The sequence below is a fragment of the Lithobates pipiens genome, unplaced genomic scaffold (assembly GCF_037356315.1).
Source record: "Lithobates pipiens isolate NorthernLeopardFrog02 unplaced genomic scaffold, aLitPip1_a1.2 Scaffold_22, whole genome shotgun sequence".
NCBI lineage: Eukaryota > Metazoa > Chordata > Amphibia > Anura > Ranidae > Lithobates > Lithobates pipiens.
The window spans coordinates 297,329,982-297,351,573 of record NW_027507784.1 but is presented as its reverse complement, the minus strand read 5'-3'; the positions used below and the strand labels follow the sequence as shown (position 1 = coordinate 297,351,573).

Below are 21,592 nucleotides of genomic sequence, written 5' to 3'. Positions count from 1 at the left end.
TAGGATTTAGACCCAGTAGCAAGTGAAATGCGTCAGTGGTAGGAGATGGTAGGATTAGCACTGTGCTGATTGATTTTCTTTGACTTTCCTATGGAGCTGCAACATGAGCTGATCAATTTTGATCATTGTCAGAAGTACTTCCATACCTTAGGCCACTCACCTAACATTTTACTGACATAAGGCTCAATGTCCACATCCTGAAGGTGTTGGTGGGTGTGTGCATGGTACAGCCTGAGTGTGGAATCTAACCGAATCGACACCCACACTCCATCCCCAATCCAGGCCAGCTGTCGCACTTGGCTCTCCCTTCGAGGATGAGCATCAAATGACTTCTGCAAGCCAGAGAGAATAAAATGACTCATTAATAAATATTTGTTGATCATATGTTGAAAAAGTATAAGCACATAAGCACATTTAGGCTTGGTTCACACTGCTGCGACATGGTATCCGATTTGTGAGTACCCCATCGCATGACAAGTCAATATCTATGTTTCCCTTTGAGAGCCATCTTAACCGATGCTACACAAGTTGTTCCTGTACTACTTTGGTCTGACTTGGGTTCAATTTCAGTCCTTGTACTAGCTCCTAAATAGCATCCAAGGCGGATCAAGTCGGAAGGAAGTCACAGGCATAAATTCATACGACTTTTCTATCACAGCAGTGTGAACCAAGCCTTAAGTTAATGGCTAATGCCTTGTACACACGGTCGTAAATTCAGACGGAAAAGGTCAGATCGGATTATATTGTCGGAAAATCTGATCGTGTGTGGGCTCTATCTGATTTTCCGTCGGAAATTCAGATTGAAAAAATTTGAGCAGGATCTCAAATTTTCAGACAAAAAAAATCCGATCTGACTTTTTCCGATCGTTTGTAGAGAATTCCAATCGGAATCCAACTTGTTGGAAATATTTTCCGACAAACTGGTCCGATAGGACATACTCTGATCATGTGTAGAGAATTCCGATCGGACAAAGTGCCACGCATGCTCAGATCAAATTCCTACATCAAAGCTATTGGCTACTAGCCTGAACGTAGTCCCATCGTAACGAAATTACGTCATCACGTTCTGAAAGATCGGATTTTTCGACAACTTTGTCCGACTGTTTGTATGCAACAGTTTCGGACACAATCCGACGGACAAAATCCAATGGACAAAATCCGACGGATTTGGTTGGCAGAATGTCCGACCGTGTGTACGGGGGCTTAGAATGCCAAAAAATAAAATAGGCCTCTAAACTTCAAACTCCATTACAATAAGTTTCTTGATAAAAAATAAAAATAAATAAAAAAATAAAAAATCCCCCCATCCCAGCCTATATACAGTATATGTTCAGGTAATACATCCAGATTAGAAGAAAAATTCTGTGACTGACTGAATAACCCAATAACCCAATATACCACCATGATTTATTAGGTTCTTTGGTTGCATTGGTCTTCTCTGGTTACCTCTATCTGCATGGTTTTGGGCTGAATCACATGTATTTTGTTCTTGTATCCACACCAGACTCTGTCATATACTACAGCCATACACCGGATGGAATGATGTGTGTGTCCGAGGTCCATCAAGTGGTAATTACTGAGGTCCCACTGTCGGTCTTTTCAATATAAAAGGAAGATAAAATTATACTCAAGCAGCAATGTTATTAGGAGCACAAGTGTAAATTTAACAGTAGAGAAATGCTATTACCTTCTCCCCGGTGGAAAATAGCCAATGTCCCATCTGCTAGAGCCACCAAAACCCGCCCTTTGACATGCCTGAGAAAAGGAAAATTGTGAGTTAAATAAATCCATGCAAAGTTTTATTACTATTAGCCTTTTGTAGTTTTAAAACAATGTTACTGGATACAAGCCCCATGGAATGAGTTTGAGATTTCAATCACTATAGTTGTTGGTCAGGATAGAGTTATCATCAGTAAGGGTTACCCTTATGCCGCGTACACACGAGCGGACTTTTCAACATCCAAAGTCCGACGGACTGAGTCCGTCAGACTATTCGATCGTGTGTGGGCTGCAACGGACTTTTGACTCGCCAAAGTCCGAAGGACTTTAGAATATGGAACATGCTTCAAATTTTCCCGACGGAACTCCGCCGGACCCGGTCCCTTCGAAAACTCTGCTCGTGTGTATGCTATTCCGACGGACTAAAACCGACGCTAGGGCAGCTATTGGCTACTGGCTATGAACTTCCGTATCCGAATCCAGTCGTACGTCATCACGTTCGAATCCGTCGGAGTTTAGTGTGATTGTGTGTGGCCAAGTCCGCTCCGCCGAAAAGTCCGTCGGAACTCCGGCAGAACTCCGACGGAACTCCTTCGGAAGTCTGTCGGACATAAGTCCTCTCGTGTGTACGGGGCTTTAGTATACCCAGGAGGAGTTCTGATTACAGACACCTGTCAAGACCTGAATAAGGGATAGGTACAACAGTTTTAGTGGACAACCAGACTATCTTGTTTTCCTAATTATTTGGGCTGGGATCAGCTCAAGTTATATATTGTACATTCAGTAAGGATGGTTCCCTTTTCTCCTTTTTCTTTTCTTTTGGTTATAGTTTTCACCAGATCACTGCCTATGCCATTCGCCAATCAATAAACACAAATCCACCCTTTATGAATATATGCAGTATACAGCACACACAGTCAAGACACATTTTATATAATTGTGAATAAAAGTTATGTTTTAATACCACTGGCCTTGGTGCTCAGGGCAACACACCCTCCGTTTAGTGCGAAGCCCCATGGAATGGCATACATGTGAATGATGCCAATGCTCCCATCTACCAACTCAATGTTTTTTTCCTTTTTGAGAATGAAATCTTTCATCCAGTTGGTTGCTATGAATAGCATAGCTATTTCCATTTCCTGTAGTTTAGAAAATAATTATAATTTGTGCTATAAATGCTTGCTTTGTACACTCTATAAAGAAAATATCTATAAAATCCTATATTTCTGGTATATGACCCCGGATGTCCTACACGCCATATATCCAACTAGCTCAGATCGCTGTTGGCGATGTCTAGGAGATAGGGGCACCCTCCTTAATGTTTATTGGGGTTGTCCTTTGATCGCTCCTTTCTGGATGTCGGTGCAACAATTGTTGGCCCGCCTCCTCGGAGTATCGGTCCCTATCGCCCTGACATTTTTCATATTAGATCTGTCATCATTGAAAATCCCAGTGCCCCATAAAAAACTAGTTCGACACGTACTCACGGCAGCTCGCTGCCTAGTGGCGATCAATTGGAAGAGGCGTTCTCCCCCCACGCTGGAAGCTCTTTATGCCAGGATTAAGGATGTAGAAATGATGGAGTGAAGGACAGCCAGAATGCAGGATAGGCAGGAGGCACATGATAAGGTCTGGGAGCTGTTGCGCCTCCAGGAGGATCCACTATAATCAGGTGGGATGAGCTAACACGATGATTCCTTATTCCTTTTTTTTTTCTCTTTCTCTCTTTCTCTTTTTTCCTCTCTTCCCTCCCCTTTTGTTCTTTCCTTTCCGACACGAGTCCCCTAGTAACTCCTATGTTTACTTATGCAATATTATTGCACCATGTTGTTAGTAGCTCTAGAGCACTAGTATTGAACAGACAGCCACAAAATGCTCAATTACACCTGTAATGCACAGTGCTTATTCATGTGGTACTGTGCATACTAAAATAAAATAAAAACTGTTATTTGAAAAATAATAAAAAAATAATAATATATATATATAAATATATATATATATATATAAATATATATATATATATATATATATATTGAAATTCAGACTCATTTTGGATCTACGGTGTCCAACTAGCAGTGCTGGCACCTACTGTGAGTCCCTTAGGTCCCCTGCAGACATGAATCTGCCTGGTTCTTGTTTAGATGCTTACTCAAGCCAAGGAAAAGCATTCTGTAGAATGGCTCCAGTAAATAAATGGTTTATTTTTTTTCGTTTGTGTGTTTTTTTTTTTTTTAATACTGTAATGGATATAGAGTGAATTAATGAAATGTGACACAAGTAATATTGTAGGAAGCCTAAATATGGAAGCAGTGATTCAGTGGCGTAACTAGAACCTTCAGGGCCCCGATGCAAGAAACCATGAAGGGCCCCCCTGAACCCCAGCCAGGGCCCTTCCCTCCGATTCCAGCGGTGGAACTCCAGGGCGTGGTCACAGGTATGACCTTTGTGAGCCCTGTAGTTCCACCACTGGTATATATTTTTTTTATTATTTTTTTTTTTAGGTGCCCCATTGGGGGACTGTCCCTAGGCAGGATGGGGTCCCCGTCCCCAGAAGAGATGAGGTCCTTTTCTCCAGGGCAGATGAAGTTACTGCCCCCAGGTGAGAAGGGGTCCCTGTCCCCAGGGAAGGTGAGGGTTCCTGTCCCCATGTGAAAAGGGGTCCCTGTCCCCAGGGGGAGATGGAGGGGGTATGTAATGGTGTGTGGGGGAATGGGGTCCTCTCACTCACCATGACCAAGCTGTAGGCCGCGCACTCATCCATGTTGTTCTGGGCTCCATCCAGTGTGCTGGAAGGGCGATCAGCATATCTCCCAGAAAGACCTTTCATCATCTGTGTATGACGGGGGAGGAGGGGGGGTGGCAGACAAGCCTGCAGTGTCCTCCGGGGGCCTCTCATAGGGCTGCACTGCATCTGTGTGCTTAAAGTTTGTTTACCCGGGAGAAGTATGCAGTGCAGTGTGGGCCGGACTCGGGGGGGGGGGGGGCGGGACTCTGGCTGGGGAGAACAGACACCGGACTGAGCGGCAATGCATGGAGCAGGAGAGGGGTACTCTGAGGAGCCAGCTGAGGACACAGGTCATGGGGGGAATGCACAACTAAAGAGCAGCCAGTGCGATAGTCGAGCATGGAGCTCTGCTAGTCACCCTCCACCTCCAGCCACCCGTGTGCATGGTGCACTTGGACCCCTAGCTGCCTATGCTGCTGCCGGCCATATGTAGAGGGGGCTGCATGGGCCCCCTGCATCACAGGGCCCGGTTGCGGTCGCGACTGCTGCACCCCCTATAGTTACGCCCCTGCAGTGATTTGCAAAAGCAGTTGTAATAGCAGCAATCTCTAGCAGTTTCATGTAAGGTGTCTCCAAAATCTAGCCGCCAACATCTCCTATAGCATGTCTATAGTCTCTGACCAGCTCCTCCTGCATGTCTCAGCTTTTGTAGCATTGCATTGACTAAATATTGTGTGGCCCTCAGAAAAGAAAGTACATCTTATTAGTGTCCACCTGTGCCATGGGTGGAGACCTCTAGTTCGCCCATATAGAGGAGTGTATTTCTCCCATGGTTCAGAGAAGCAGGATCTCCCAGTCCATGGATAGTGTAGGACCCACTAATTATGGGGTACTTTGTCGCAGCAAGTGGGCTTAAGCACCATATAGCAATATGGTGTGACCAAATCCCCATATTTTTTGATAATGCTTTTTGAAAATGTCTAGGTGTTTTACATAAACCTTGCTGTATGTAAATGTCTTTTTTGCATGTGTGCACTGTACTATTTTGCTCTGTTGTATGGTCTTATGGCTGCACCATCTTTAATGCATCTTTTAGGGTGTGCCCCCCCCCAAGTATCTTCTTTTTTCCTTAGCAATGTTAGACGCCACTTGAAACCACTATATAAAGTAAGTTGACCACTTTAAACCCGATTCATGAATTTTGAGCTGGGCACATATATCTGCAGTGTTTTCTTATCTCTCTTCAAAGCACTAAGTCCCTTGGCATTCTCCTGCTCCGTTCTTCTGCTCTCAGCATGATAACTTCTGACAAGTTCTCCAACACATGCCGTAAAAACCAGCCTGAATTTTGTGTCAGGGTGGGTGCTATAAATAGATTAGCAAAAAGCTGCTCTACTCACAGGATAGCTCTGAAAGTCTCTGCCTATGTGGAGGGGGGTGTGTGCTTTCACTCCAATCAGCTGTCTCCCAGTATAGTCCAACATTACACTGCTACTGCTGAATGAGGAAGTGAAAATTCTAACACAATGCTATTTAGGGACTAAAATATCAAATAAGTTGAACAGATTGTTTGAATTAAATTTTATCCCATTAATACGACAGATTAAGCTAGATTTTGAACGTTGGGATAAAACTGATTTTACATGGTTTGGGAGAATCAATATAATCAAAATGAACGTAATGCCGAGGCTGCTATATTTGTTTCAGACCCTACCAATAAAGCTCCCTGTAAGATTTTTGAGAGATTTGAGATCTGGATTTACGAAATTTATATGGGCAGGTAAAAAAGCAAGAATACGCAGGGATATTTTGATATTGCCAAAAGAGAGAGGAGGGGTAGGATTCCCAGATCCCAAAGGCTATTATGAGGCATCACATTTAGCACGGGTAGTAGACTGGTGTAGACTTAAAAAAGAAAAACCTTGGATAGATATGGAACAAGCAATAATCCCGATACCACTGGAAGGAATAGTGTGGCTCTCAGAGGGAGAAATTCCACAAGAGGTACGTAGACATCCGACAGTGGGGGCCACAATACAGACAGTCCAAAAGATATTTAAGAAAACCAAGATATCAGAACATCCAAGCCCTATGATACCAATTTTGGGCACTCCGAGTTTTCAGCCAGGTTTGACAGATCAGGGTTTTAGGGATCTAAGACGAAAGGGAATCAGTAGGATTATACATTTCACAATTGATAATCATATAATGTATAAGGAAGAGATCGAACAAGAATTTAGAGAGGACTTGGGCCCATTCAGGCGAGCACAGTTAAATGCTTTTCTTAGATCAAGTAGGCAGAGAATACCGGTGATTAGGAAACTATCTGGGTTTGAACAGATATGCTTAAAAGGTGAACCACTGAAACAGTTGAAAGTTGAAAGTTAGTTGCTGAAGTAGGGATCTGACGGCAGGGTTCAGACAGGTAGACAGTCCCTCACGGCTAGATGCAGGAGCAGATGCAAGCAGAAGGTGGGAGCAGGTCCAGCCACAGGCACAGATGACAGCAGGCAGGTAGTGCAGAAAAGGGATAAGCAAGTTCGAGTCCGGGTCACAAGCAGGGTTGGCAACAGGCGGGCAGCGTGGTACAAGGAGCAGGCAGATGCAAGGTCAGAGACAGGCCGAGGTCAAAGGCAGGCAGCAGACAGGGAAATCCAAGGGACGAGCCGGGTAAACAGGAGTTCAGGAACACAAGCGAAGTCACAGGTCACAGGGCACAGGAAGCTGCAGATCGGACAGCACCGAGCACACCACGGGGGAACACTTAAGTAGGCCGATTGGACCCAGCTTCCTTGAGGGACAAGTCATCTTCAGATTAGCCATAGAAAGCCAGACCTGATTGCCCGGTACAAGGATGAGTTCTCCTCGCTTCTTTCTGTCAAACATCCTCTTGTTATAATCCTGGGTCTTGGCCATAGCCTCCTGTAGCAATTTGTTGTTGGTCATAAAAAAGTCAATTGTCTCTGAAACTGCAGGAATGGCACACTCAGGAACCAAACCGGGCAAGAAGGATGGATGGTAACCAGAATTTGCAAAGAAAGGCGTCTGTTTGATAGCAGAATGCAATGAGTTATTATAGGCAAATTCGGCTAGAGGCAGAAGAGAGACCCAGTCGTCTTGTGAGAAGGCAGAAAAACAGCGGAGGTATTGTTCCAAGGTCTGATTAGTCCTCTCCGTCTGCCCATTTGTCTGGGGATGATAGGCAGAAGAAAACGCTAACTCAATCTCAAGGGAACTGCACAGAGCCTTCCAAAACTTGGAGGTAAATTGGACACCCCGGTCGGATACAATGCTTGAGGGAACTCCATGCAACCTCACCACTTCTTTAATGAACACCTTTGCAGTTTCCAAGGCCGAAGGTGTGCCTTTCATGGGCAGAAAATGGGCCATCTTAGACAGTCTGTCGACCACCACAAAGATGGTAGAGAAACCTTCCGCCAGGGGCAACTCCACGATGAAATCCATTGAAATCATCTTCCAAGGTCTTTCTGGAACTGGCAAGGGTCTTAGTAGACCCCAGGATCTTGTCCGGCTAGTCTTGTTCCGGGCACAGGTGGTGCAGGACTCTACGTACTTCCTGCAATCACTAGTTAGCTGCGGCCACCAGAATGCACGCTGTACCAAGTCCGCCGTCTTCAACGTGCCAAAGTGGCCGGCAAGTTTGTGGTCATGGCAGAGCTCCAGAACAGCCATCCTCACATCATCCGGGACTAGGATTTTGTCCCTGTACCGGAACATGCCATCTTGTGACCTCACAACATTCTCAACTGGCGGGGACCACCCCACAGAGGCTTGTCTAATCCGGGACAGGAGATCCCCCTGAAGAAGCAGAAAATTTCCAGCAGGGAGGATGGTATCTGGATGCAAGGTATCCTGGGAGTTATGAAACATGCGGGAGAGGGCATCTGGCTTGATGTTCTTGGAGCCGGGTCTGTACGTGATGTGGAAGTGGAATCTGGGGAAGAACAATGCCCACCTCGCCTGCCGTGGTTTCAATCTTTTAGCCGTTCTCAGATACTCCAGATTCTTATGGTCGGTATAGACCAGGATTGGATGTGCAGCACCCTCCAGTAAGTAACGCCACTCCTCCAAAGCTGCCTTTATAGCCAGTTAGTTCCCGGTCCCCCACATCGTAATTCCTCTCCGCTGCGGAAAGCTTGCGAGAGTAAAAGGCCACAGGGAAGAGAAGGGCCTTGGAACCTTGTCGCTGGGAGAGTACAGCCCCTACCGCGATTTCCGAAGCATCCACCTCAAGGACAAAAGGCAGGGCAGGATCCGGGTGCTTTAGGATGGAAGCAGAAGTAAAAAGTTCCTTCAGTTTCTGAAAAGCAACTTGGGCCTTAGGGGACCAACAGAAATGGTTTCCTTGCTTGGTTAATTCAGTGATGGGGGCGATTATAGCTGAGAAGCCCCTAATGAACTTCCGATAAAAGTTGGCAAAGCCAATAAAACGCTGGACACCCTTTTTATCGGTAGGAGCGGGCCAATCCAGAATAGCGGACACTTTCCGAGGGTCCATCCTGATGCCATCAACAGAGATAACCAGGCCAAGGAACTGTATGCTTTGGAGCTCAAATTCGCACTTTTCCAACTTGGCGTCAAGTCTATGATGCCTAAGGCGGGTCAACACATTTCGGACGTGTCTGCGATGGTCAGAGACTGAGGAAGAGAAGATTAGGATGTCATCCAAGTAAACGATAACATATAAATCTAACAGGTCACGGAAGACGTCGTTTATAAAGTGTTGGAAAGTGGCGGGTGCATTACACAGACCAAAGGGCATAACGAGGTACTCGAAGTGCCCGAACCGCGTACGGAAGGCAGTCTTCCACTCGTCCCCCTCACGAATGCGAATCAAATTGTAGGCACCACGGAGGTCTAACTTGGTGAACACAACATCCCAGTCTCTGGAAGAGTTCAGGCACTAAGGGTAGCGGGTAGCGATTTATGATGGTAATTTTATTTAGTTCCCGATAATCAATACAAGGTCGAAGAGAGTGGTCTTTTTTTTCAACGAAAAAGATGCCGGCCCCAGCTGGGGAAGTAGATGGGCGAATGAAGCCTTTCTTGAGGTTTTCATCCAAATAGCCCTTCAGAGTTTCCAGCTCTTGCTCAGTTAGCGGAAAAATCCTTCCAAATGGGACCTCAGTTCCGGGTAAAAGCTCTATCGGGCAGTCGTAAGATCTGTGCGGGGGTAAGGTTTCTGCTCCTTTCTTGCTGAACACATCCGCAAAATCCCGATAGGGCTCAGGAATTGCTTGAGGGGACTCAGGATCAGAGTCCAGACTGAGAAGCTGAGTGGACGTGGAAGGGACTTCAAGAAGGCAGTGCTGTTGGCAGTAGCCGGAAAGAAACTCGACCCTCCCTGAGGCCCAGTCGATGTTGGGGTTGTGGGCTTGTAGCCAGGGCATTCCCAAGATAATGGGAAAAAGAGGGGAAGAAATGGCGTCCAAGCAAAGGAGTTCACGATGGTTAGGACCCATGGTGGCCAGCAAGGGGATGGTTTCCTGGGTGGCAGGACCAGAACTTAGGATGGAGCCATCGGCAAGGTGCACCGCCAGGCTCTGGGACTTCGGTCGGAGGGGAATGCGGTGATTGGCAGCAAATGTCTGGTCAATAAAACAACTACAGGCTCCGGAAACAATTATGACTGGAACTGGGATATCCTTGTCGGGAAGCTGTAGAACAACAGAGAGAGCAAGGTGAGAAGCAGATTAGGAGCATGCTCGAAAGGAATCGGAAGAGACTTACGTGTCTTGTTAGGACAAGATCTCACGTAGTGACCTGTTTCCCCACAGTACATACACAGGTTACTGGCTCTTCAACGTTGCCGTTCCTCCAGAGTGAGGGAAGGACGGATGAGACCCAGCTGCATGGGTTCAGGAGGTTCAGGTCCCGGAGCCGGAGGAGCTAGGGTGGACGGCCGAGAAAAGCTGGAAGCACTAGGAACCTTGGGGAGGACCCACGTAGGCCGAAACTGGCTGGAGGACCTCTCAGAACGACGTTCCCTAAGGCGTCGATCGATTTGGATGGAGAGGTTGATGAGCTCTTCCAGAGACTGAGGGACACACCGACCCGTGCCAGCTCGTCCTTGAGTGAGTCAGACAAACCCATGCGGAACTGGTAGCGCAGGGCGGCGTCATTCCATTCAGTATCAGAACTCCAACGTCTAAAGTCCACCACATAGTCCTCAACCACCCTGCGCCCCTGCTGTAGGACATGCAAGGCAGCCTCCCCAGTTGCTCTCAGCTGGGGATCCTCATAGAGCTGGGACATTGTGGCGAAAAAGGTATCCAGACTGTCAAGAGAGGGCGACTTCTGCTCAAGCAGGCGATGGGCCCAGGACTGGGGTTCACCAGACAGAAGAGAAATCACGAAGCCCACTTTAGTCGCTTCCAGGGAGAAGGTGCGAGGTTGTAAAGCGAAGTAAAGCTCGCAAGCATTGCGGAAGGACCGGAACCTACCGCGGTCACCAGAGAATCTCTCTGGAGTAGGTACCCTGGGTTCGGGAGGCAGCATTACTACGGAGGGTGCTGGTCCGGCAGCGGAAGCTCCTGGTTGGTGTGCAGGAGATGACAGTACCTGGATTTGGCCTTCCAGTCTGGTGTAGCCTTCTTGCAGACTCTTCACGGCTTGAGTGAGACCCGCCAGGTGTCTGCACAATTCCTCCATGGGGGAGGCTCCCTGCTCAGGCTCAGACATGGCTGTCCGATACTGTCAGACCCACGTACCTGACAGGTGAGCCCGAAATAGCAGGGGAAGGTCTCCCTTACGGGTCTGGTTCACGACCCCTGATAGGATGGACAGGAGGCACCGGAGCGCAGACGGGTATGAGAGCCTGGCAAGTTAGTTGCTGAAGGAGGGATCCGACGGCAGGGTTCAGACAGGTAGACAGTCCCTCACGGCTAGATGCAGGAGCAGATGCAAGCAGAAGGTGGGAGCAGGTCCAGCCACAGGCACAGATGACAGCAGGCAGGTAGTGCAGAAAAGGGATAAGCAAGTTTGAGTCCGGGTCACAAGCAGGGTTGGCAACAGGCGGGCAGGGTGGTACAAGGAGCAGGCAGATGCAAGGTCAGAGACAGGCCGAGGTCAAAGGCAGGCAGCAGACAGGGAAATCCAAGGGATGAGCCAGGTAAACAGGAGTTCAGGAACACAAGCGAAGTCACAGGTCACAGGGCACAGGAAGCTGCAGATCGGACAGCACCGAGCACACCACGGGGGAACACTTAAGTAGGCCGATTGGCGCCGACGCGCGCGCACGCGCACCAGCGCGCGAACGCGAACGCGCACAGGCGCGCGCCCAGCAGCGCCAGCGCGCACCAGCACGCACCGACGCCCCCGCAGCGCGCCCAGTGACAAGTCCGCTACGGGCAACTCTCTGACATATATTCTGGGACTGTCCCGGAGTAAAAGATTTTTGGAAGATGGTATCGGAAATAGTGAAGGAAATAACAGATGTGTCTCTTGGGGAAAATCCGGCAGCTTCTTACTGCATGATGTTCCGTTATCCATAGAGAAACATACAAAGTCTCTTTTAAGGCATTTGCTTACAGCAGCAAAAGCATGCATTCCAGTTTTATGGAAAACCACGGTGGCTCCAACCAAATCACAATGGATGAGCAGGGTATCGGAGATCCAACAAATGGAAAATTTGACTATGATATTGAGAGAGCAAGAGGAGAGGTATCATGAAGTGTGGAAACCCTATATTATATATAGGGAACAAAACCATTAGGGGGGTTCCCTTTTATTTATTTTTTTTACTTTCTGTCTGTTATGTCCACATTGTGGTCCGGGGTCATTCTGTCTCTGTAATATCCTTGTTTTATCATTCTGATCCTGGGCTAGAATGTGGACATGAAAATCCTTCCATGTTTTTTTTCTGGACAGGGTTAAGGGGAGATATATACTAGTTGGGTTATAACACAGGGTCAAAACAAAGATTAATCTCAATGTTTTCTGGTATTTAAATATCTGTGGGAGGGTCAGTAATTTTTGGGGGGGATGGGGGAGGAGGGAGATGGGCAGTGGCGTAACTAGAACCTTCAGGGCCCCGATGCAAGAAACCATGAAGGGCCCCCCTGAACCCCAGCCAGGGCCCTTCCCTCCGATTCCAGCGGTGGAACTCCAGGGCGTGGTCACAGGTATTAACCTTTGTGAGCCCTGTAGTTCCACCACTGGTATATATTTTTTTTTTTTTTTTTTTTTTAGGTGCCCCATTGGGGGACTGTCCCTAGGCAGGATGGGGTCCCCGTCCCCAGAAGAGATGAGGTCCTTTTCTCCAGGGCAGATGAAGTTACTGCCCCCAGGTGAGAAGGGGTCCCTGTCCCCAGGGAAGGTGAGGGTTCCTGTCCCCATGTGAGAAGGGGTCCCTGTCCCCAGGGGGAGATGGAGGGGGTATGTAATGGTGTGTGGGGGAATGGGGTCCTCTCACTCACCATGACCAAGCTGTAGGCCGCGCACTCATCCATGTTGTCCTGGGCTCCATCCAGTGTGCTGGAAGGGCGATCAGCATATCTCCCAGAAAGACCTTTCATCATCTGTGTATGACGGGGGAGGAGGGGGGCTGGCAGACGAGCCTGCAGTGTCCTCCGGGGGCCTCTCATAGGACTGCACTGCATCTGTGTGCTTAAAGTTTGTTTACCCGGGAGAAGTATGCAGTACAGTGTGGGCCGGACTCGGGGGGGGGGGGCGGGACTCTGGCTGGGGAGAACAGACACCGGACTGAGCGGCAATGCATGGAGCAGGAGAGGGGTACTCTGAGGAGCCAGCTGAGGACACAGGTCATGGGGGGAATGCACAACTAAAGAGCAGCCAGTGCGATAGTCAAGCATGGAGCTCTGCTAGTCACCCTCCACCTCCAGCCACCCGTGTGCATGGTGCACTGGTACCCCTAGCTGCCTATGCTGCTGCCGGCCATATGTAGAGGGGGCTGCATGGGCCCCCTGCATCACAGGGCCCGGTTGCGGTCGCGACTGCTGCACCCCCTATAGTTACGCCCCTGGAGATGGGGGAGGAGGAGGAAGAAACTAAGTAAATTGTTTTTTTTTTTTGTTTTTTCCTTTTCCCTCTCTCTCTTTCTATTTTGGTATGTTTTTTTTTTTTTGGTATGTGTTTTTTTTTTTTTTTTTCTCCTTAAAGACAAATAACCAGGGCTATCCCAGGTTAAGGAAAAAAAAATATATAATAGTGAATATAAGGAAATATGGTAATGTAATAGAAGAAATTAAGCACGATTAAATTATGAATGGCATGGTGTTAAACATAAGATGTAGGTGTGTAAGTGTATAGATATGGAAAACTGTATCACTATATTATGAAAATAAAGAATTAAAAAAAAAAAAAATTCTAACACAATGTGCACTTTCTAAACAGTATATGAAGCTGACGACAGTGGATATACATGTAAAACCTATGCAGGGAGATTTGTTTCATCTTTGTGTATCATCTGAGGCTGTCCACTGGGTATATGTGAGGGTTTACATTCACTTTAAATTATACAATGTAATGTATTTGAAAGAAAAATATATCTTGAGTAACAGATCAATGTGTTCATCATGGATAAGCACCAATACCCTACTGATAAAAAAGGGACTAGTATGTACTTACACAAGACTTAATACTGAATCCTTTAGCTTTATCGAATGCAGACACTTCTTCCAGTTGGAAACTGCTGAGTGAACATACAGCCTGAAAAGTAAAAGGGTTTGTTCATCAGTGGTTTATACACCATAAACTCTTATCATGCGTTAAGCCAGGTACACATGATCAGAATGTCGTAGAAAAAAATATCGCTTTTGAAGCGATCGTACGATATTCCGATCGTTAGTACACAACTTTTGCCTGAAATTTTCCGAAAGGACAAACACAAAACATTTTCTCGTACAATACCAGATTACCAGATCGTACTATTTTCGTTTAACCAGTACAGTTTTCGTCCGAAAATACAATACAGATAGATTACATCATTTCCATATTTTTATTCTGTCGTACAAGAATCTTCATACTTTAGTAACCTATTTGTTTTCAATATGGAGAAAAGCATGCATTAATAAAAACAGACGATCATTTGTCCGATAATCTCATTGCGTGTACCCGGCTTTAAACTTTTGTATCAGTGCACGTTCGAGGATTATTAACAAGACAGCACAAAAAACAGTGATATGCAGCAAACCAGTTTTCTTTTTTTTACCCATGTAGGAAGTCAGAACAATGAAAGACTATTGGTCTCTGTAGGATACCTGTTGGAAGTACTGCATGGCACACTGCAAGACAGTGCGGGTCTGCACATCTATAGAAAAGAATGTATACAACTGCATTTTTATATTTCAATCTTTTTATTTTTCAGGTTTTTTTTACAACTGCATTCTTTTGTCTGATGTGCTAAGTGCTGCAATTGCTTATTTGCTGATGTGTTAATTTTTGTGTCTTGCAGTAACCCCTGTACATTGTGGAGGATGTATTCAGGACCGCAGATTATGGCTGTCAGATTAAGCAGAGAAGTGCCAATATGAAATTTCAGATCTTCATGCAAATGGCAGGACAGTCTTAATAAATAGATACCAAGGTTTTTGCAAAGTATTGGTTTCTTTTTTTCAATCCAAAGCATAATAATGAAATGCAGTAACACAATAATGCAATAACACTGACATACCAGCCATTTTGTGCTCCAAGCCACATTGTGGGTGTCGCACTTGTGACTGCAGGGGTCTCACTGCTTGGCTCTGTCTCTTGCTGTGCTGTGTTTACTTCTGGTTTTAGATGTCCATTTTCACTAGAAATAAGGATAAAAAGCAAAAACCAGTTACATCTTTCCACAAAACATTGTAACACATTCTTCTTTCAAGTGAAAGTAAAGGATAACTTATTTTATTCTCTATCTCTTGGTCTAGTAAATATTTCCATATTCCTTCCCTCTTTGCCTGTGCTGCATTATTACTAGTTTGTTATTTTCTTATTTCCAGCTATCTCTGTGGACTAGTGTGCACTTCCCCTTAAATTACGGGAAATGGAAAGAGAGAGGTGTTCTGTGGCTTTTCCTATGGAAAAAAACACTGCTCCTCCATCACTCTATCACTCTAGGTGACAAAAAAAAAAAAACATAACTAAGGCAGCCACCACATCTAAAGCCGCGTACACGCGGGCGGACTGTTTGGCCAACTAAGTCCGTCAGACAATCCGACAGACAGTCCGTCCTACTTTCGAATGAACGGACTTGACCACACACGATGAACAAACAGTCCGCTGAAAGCTTGCGCGATGACGTGTACAGCACGTACGACGGGACTAGAAATACGACGTCCAATACACTGCAATGCAACCTTCGGCCGTGTAAATCCTTTCTGAGCATGCGCCATACTTAGTCCGTCCAACTAGCCTACTCACGAGCGGACTGTCCGCTGAAACCAAAGTTGGACGGACAATATTACGGAAATTCCGAAATACTTAGTCTGCCAGACTGCACGCTGAAAAAGTCCGCTGAAGCCCACACACGAGCGGACTGTCCGCTGAAATGTGTTTCGGCGGACTAAGTTGGACAGACAGTCCGCCCGTGTGTACGCGGCCTAAAGGACTGGTAAGCTGAAATATAGGCAAACCACAATACAGCCTGGTCCTGGGCCCACCCTAGCCTTTTTTTTGAATTACGAAGGAGCAGCAGAACACCAATGACATCATCACTCTTCTCTTCTCTTTACAAGTATGTTTGCAGATTTCGGTATACTAAGAAAATAGTCTGATTGGCTCAGTGGGCTGCTCTTCCTCTTCCAGTGTGAGTGCTGCTTGTAGGGAGGTTCAGTCTCTGTTCTCCACTGTAGATGGTGCTTGGCCAGAGTGGTACTGCAGCTGGAGAGGAAGTCAAGAGAAACCTGGTTCCTCTATGATTTCCTTGGTCCTCTAGGCAGCGTTCCAATTGTCTACATTGCATTCAGGTGACCCTGGTGGCCATCTTGGGTCAGCAGAGCATTTTTAAGTGCTTGGCTTTGGCGTAGGGACAGTTCACTTGTCTGTCAGGGAGAATGAATAGTGGTAGGGAAAGGTTCTGGACGAGTAGGGACATGCTGGGTACACGCCATCCTGCAATGGAATTCAGACTGGCCAGGCCACATTCTGCCCTCAGAGATTGACTTCGTCAGTGCATCAGAATCTGCTCCAATCTACAAGTTTGCACAGAACTGTGAGTGTTTCCAGCTTAATGCCTTCCTGCTGGATTATTTGTGTGTTTTGACAGTTCCGTCAAAATAAAAGTTTTGTTAATTACAACTGTATTTACTGCCGCGCTGCACCTCCCCACATGTTATGCCAGGGATTACAGGACAGAGTCACATACTTGATCCTGCCAGTAGAACCAATAGATAGGCACTTCCTTTGATAGGGTTACAACCCTCCCTCTTAGGCAGTAAAATCACAGCATCATTGCCCCCCTTGCTGTTGCTGTACGATTAGCCACACCTACCCCTGCCCCCCCCCATTAGGCTGACAAATATTGCTCTATCTGCTGGAGCTTTTAGAAATTATGTCAAATCTCTGTTCAGTCCATCCTACCACTCCAGCTTTGTCTAGCACGGTGCAGGAAAAATACAGCTTTCCCAGCTGCAATTACCATTGACATTTAATTAAATAACATTTAGGAATACTCAACATGCCAACTTGCAATAAAAAGATCTATTCATCATTCTAAGAGTGGAAAAAAAACAAAAGGGTTTAGATGGACTTTAAATAATGTTACATTTTTACATGGTCTGTACCTGCACAGCCTGCCATTGGCAACAGGTGCTGGGTCAGTGAAAATATGCTCTGTGAGGGCTCCTGGTCGGACCTGCGTCGGTTCTGCTTCACTGGTAGTGGTTTCTGATACCTCCAAGGCTTCTGTGGCTTCCTCCGCTGATTGGTGCTGGTTGAGTTTACCATTACTGGTTGTGGAGACCTCCCCTGAGGGACAGATGGCATTACCACTACTATCACAGTACTGCTGAATAAACCTTAAGGCTCAGATAAAGACAATCTAGAGGTTACAAATGAATAGTGAAGTGCCCTTATGGTTTAAGACTACGAGTCTAAAACAATGTTTCGGTAGGGATGAATGTTCTGAAAATAGTTTCTTACTATATTTTTATCTCTGGTCAGTGTTACAACACTATTAAGTAGCAATATTGATCACTGTGACTCTTAAAATAATTTTCTGCCTTTAACCTTTTATTTTTTCTGTTCTTTCCTTGTTTCCTGTTCTCTTTCAATTACCCTCCCTATTCTTTTTGCTTTCCTTTTCTTGCTTTTCCCCTATCTTTCCCTTAATTTTCCCAGGCACTCGCTTTTGTGTTTTCCATGACTTGCTCTTTCCCTTCCTTTTTCCCTTCCCTCTCATTTCCCTTCCTGTTTCTTTGTTTTCTCCTTTTCTTTGCCTTTCCATCTTTTCTTTTCCCATACATTTTCCTGCTTCTTCTTTCCCTTTTTTTCTTTTAATTCCTTTTGGTATTTTCATTTTTTTCTTCCCCGTTTATTTTTTTGCCCTTCCCTCTTCCTCTATTTTTTCTGCACCTCCCACTTAAAACATTTCCCAAACCTCAAGTAGCAAAACAAAAAAAAGACATAATTGTGGAGATATTTATTATACTTCTTTGGCCTTTCCGATGCCTGGACATGTTCCAAATATCACCAGACTCAGCTGCTTCTAGCATATGAGATACTGAATCTTGTGCTTAGCTATCTGTACAAACCTTAAAGCCATAATCAATTCTTGAGAAACTGGCAGTAATTTTGTACTGGGATGTGGAGATTTTGGAACCACTAACCCTGACTCTTGTCCAGTACTGGGGTATCACCCCGAGAGGAACAGTTGCTTCGTGGCACATTGCATCTAGTGGCGCACCCTACAATGGTGATTCCAGCCAGGACCCCGTCAGTGTCACCTGAGTCCTCGGGGTTGACATCTGCTTCCAGAAATATCTCGCCCGGTGGGTAATCAATGTCACTGGCAGCTGCAGAACACAAAATTACTGGTTAGCAAGAAGTAAAATAACTTTTAGAGACCTACTAGTAGATATATCAGATGTCGTCTTTAACTTCTAATGTGCCAAAATATAAGGATGCAAAGTTTTAGAGGATTCCGGTTTTCATTCTATTACTCACTCCCCTCTTTATCTCAGAACGCATTTATTTTGCTGGTGGTTAGTAAAAATACATCAATACATCATGGGCTATGGCTATCCAGGGACCTCCCTCCACCAACTTCATAAGAGCTTCAAACGCAAGTAAGTATAGAAACACTGCTTATTACAGTTTGATATGAAGTATTTCAGAATAGGGATTAACCAATGGTAAATGTAACTTTAGAACATCTCATACTGCTAGAATGGAGGACAGGCGATAATTTTGGGCCGAACTGACCAAAAGAATCCCACGGCTGTAGAGAACAATGATGAACAGGTCATTGATGTGTAATTACTATTTTAAACCCTTGGAGCGTTTTAGGTTTTTTTTTTGTTTTGTTTTTTAACAAAAAGAGTATGGAAGTTTTTAAAATGAGCAGGTAGGTGTAATGTAATAGTACCTAATATACTTATAAAACACACTTTATGGACAACAAATTTTAGGATACGCATATGTGTTTCTTATGAACTCCCTCCAAATTCCTTAAGAAAATATGCACTGCCACCTTACAGAATATATCAGTTAACCGCCAGCGGTGTGCGTGCGACCCTGCCGGGATCTCCATGAGTAGGATTGCGGGTCCCGCAGACTCGATATCGGCGGGGATACCCACGATCGTCTCACGGAGCTGAAGAACAGGGATATGCTAATGTAAACAAGCATCTCCCTGTTCTGCCTAGTGACACTGTCACTGATCGTAGCTCCCTGTGACCAGGAGCTATGATCAGTGAAGTGTCATTCGTAGCCATGCCCCCTAACAGTTAGAATCACTCCCCAGGACACACTTAACCCCTTCCTAGCCCCCTAGTGGTTAACCCCTTCACTGCCAGTTTAATTTTTACAGTAATCAGTGCAATTTTATAGCACTGATCGCTGTAAAAATGTCAATGGTCCCAAAAACGTGTCAAAATTGTTTGACGTGTCCGCCATAATGCCGCAGTCCCGATAAAAATCGCCGCCATTACTAGTAAAAAAAATTAATAATAAAAATGCCAAAAAATAACTCCTATTTTGTAGATGCTATAAAGTTTGCGCAAACCAATCAATAAACGCTTATTGCGATTTTTTTTACCAAAAATATGTAGAAGAATACATATCGGCCTAAACTGAGGAAAAAAATCGTTTTTATATATATATTTTGTGAGGATATTTATTATAGCAAAAAGTAAAAAATAATGTGTTTTTTTTCAAAATTGTCGCTCTATTTTTGTTAATAGTGAAAAAAATTAAAACCGCAGGGGTGATCAAATACCGCTAAAAGAAAGCTCTATTTGTGGGAAAAAAGGATGTCAATTTTGTCTGGGAGCCACGTCGCACGACCAATTTGTCAGTTAAAACAGCTATACAGTGCCGAATCGCAAAATGTGCTCTGGTCTTTGACCAGCAAAATGGTCCGGGGCTTAAGTGGTGAAGAATGTATGTTACAGTTAGGTAGCTCTGACAATTTAGCATTGTTTAAAACAAGCATGACATAGGCTGAATGCTTTCCTTAAAGTATAAGATTTGTTTCTGGGCTTTTGTTTGCTGCAAACATTTGTGAGAATGCAAAACCCACCTGAAGCAGGTCAGTGCAGCTCAAAAGGCTAACTGCAAGTGAAATGCACCTGTCAATGGATTCAGAAGCTTCTCAAACTGCTACCGTCGCCACAAGACCAAAGGCTGTTGAAATGGAATCCAATTAAATAGGAATCTGTCTCTGAACCAAATTTTCAAAAACCTCAATAAAGGTGTCTCCTTACTAGTTTGTTCTGAACAATAGGGAAATATACACGTGGCCTATTTGACACATTAGTGAACAAGCTCGAAACTGACCTCATCATCCACATAGAACATCATAGTATTATATGTAGGTGTACTTGGAGGTTGGATTATTTTTTATATAAATTTGATTGTTATTAAACAGGCGAAAATGAATTTTATTCTTGAAGCATTATCATACCAGGAATACTGGCGATGCACAGCACGTGAGCGTTGCAGACTGTGAACTGATCTACCAGGGTTCCGGGCTGATTGGCATCAATGATGACAACTTTGCTTGTAGACAAAGTGCTGGTAAGGATCCATACACGGCTGGAAGTGGCATCAGCTTCATGAAGCTCCTTAGTCTGAAAATAGAATTGATCCACCATTAGACACTCGACACACTATTTAAAGCACAACCCCTACCACCATTGTCACAAAAATGATACTGTTAAGCAAGGCAAACCTTGGGAATAGTATTCATCAGTTATTTTTTTCTACTCAGTCTGTGCTGACTATGAAGTTTCTTACTGTGCTAAATTGAAATGCCCAAAGTGCCACAATCTGTGTGTCTAGGTCTTTACAGCTCTGTCTATAAGTGATAACAGAATGTTTGCTTATTACATGCTACAGCAAGTAAAATTTGAGAATGCCAATGGACACAAAGGATACTTTGAAAACTTGCACAGTCACAGATAAACAAGATAATACTATTCATTAAATCCATTATTTTGTTGTTCTACCTTACATTATCAGTTGTCCCAAAAAAACTATAAGAAAGTAATGTTACAATGTCAGTGTAATAGTTGTATGTACTTATAGGGAAATGTGCATGTTAGAGGTCAACTTTATTAAAAGCTGACATTTGAGCTTTAAATGGTTCCTGGGAAGTTCACTCACATGTTTGCTTCTTCTATCCCTTATGCCGCATACACACGATCAAACAATCCGGTGGAAAAGTCCGGCAAACTCAAGTCCGCCAAACAATCCCCCCGTGTGTAGCCTCCGGCATACTTTTTTGACCCGACAGTACAGCGGACTTAGAATTTCGGTTTGCACAACAATCTGCCCGCCGTACTCGCATTTCGGCGGACAATCCGGCCGTGTGCATGCCAGTCCGCCGTACTTTTGAAATGAGCGGACTTTTCCCGCCCGGAGAAAAGTCCGCTCATTTCGAGCAGGTCTCCAGGTAGGCGGGGCCCGCGAAGGAGACGTCGCTGGCCCCGCTGCCTGGTATGGACTTAAAGGGGAACCCCAACG

The 21,592-nt window shown here is 45.2% G+C and overlaps 1 protein-coding gene across 12 annotated transcripts in view; it reads right to left on the bottom strand.

Moving 5' to 3' along the window:
• MAPK8IP3 (mitogen-activated protein kinase 8 interacting protein 3) overlaps positions 1-21,592 on the bottom strand; it is a 178,214-nt gene that overhangs the window by 39,492 nt on the left and 117,130 nt on the right. For 11 of the 12 annotated variants that reach the window (XM_077449188.1, XM_077449183.1, XM_077449187.1 and 8 more), the window contains 8 exons: positions 20,532-20,697; positions 18,235-18,420; positions 17,191-17,374; positions 15,099-15,218; positions 14,054-14,134; positions 1,688-1,755; positions 1,447-1,595; positions 161-332 (listed from right to left, as the gene is read on the bottom strand). In XM_077449188.1, coding sequence (XP_077305314.1) covers positions 161-332; positions 1,447-1,595; positions 1,688-1,755; positions 14,054-14,134; positions 15,099-15,218; positions 17,191-17,374; positions 18,235-18,420; positions 20,532-20,697 — 1,126 coding nt within the window. The remainder of the gene's footprint in view (positions 1-160; positions 333-1,446; positions 1,596-1,687; positions 1,756-14,053; positions 14,135-15,098; positions 15,219-17,190; positions 17,375-18,234; positions 18,421-20,531; positions 20,698-21,592) is intronic. The other variant, XM_077449191.1, reaches the window with a different exon arrangement.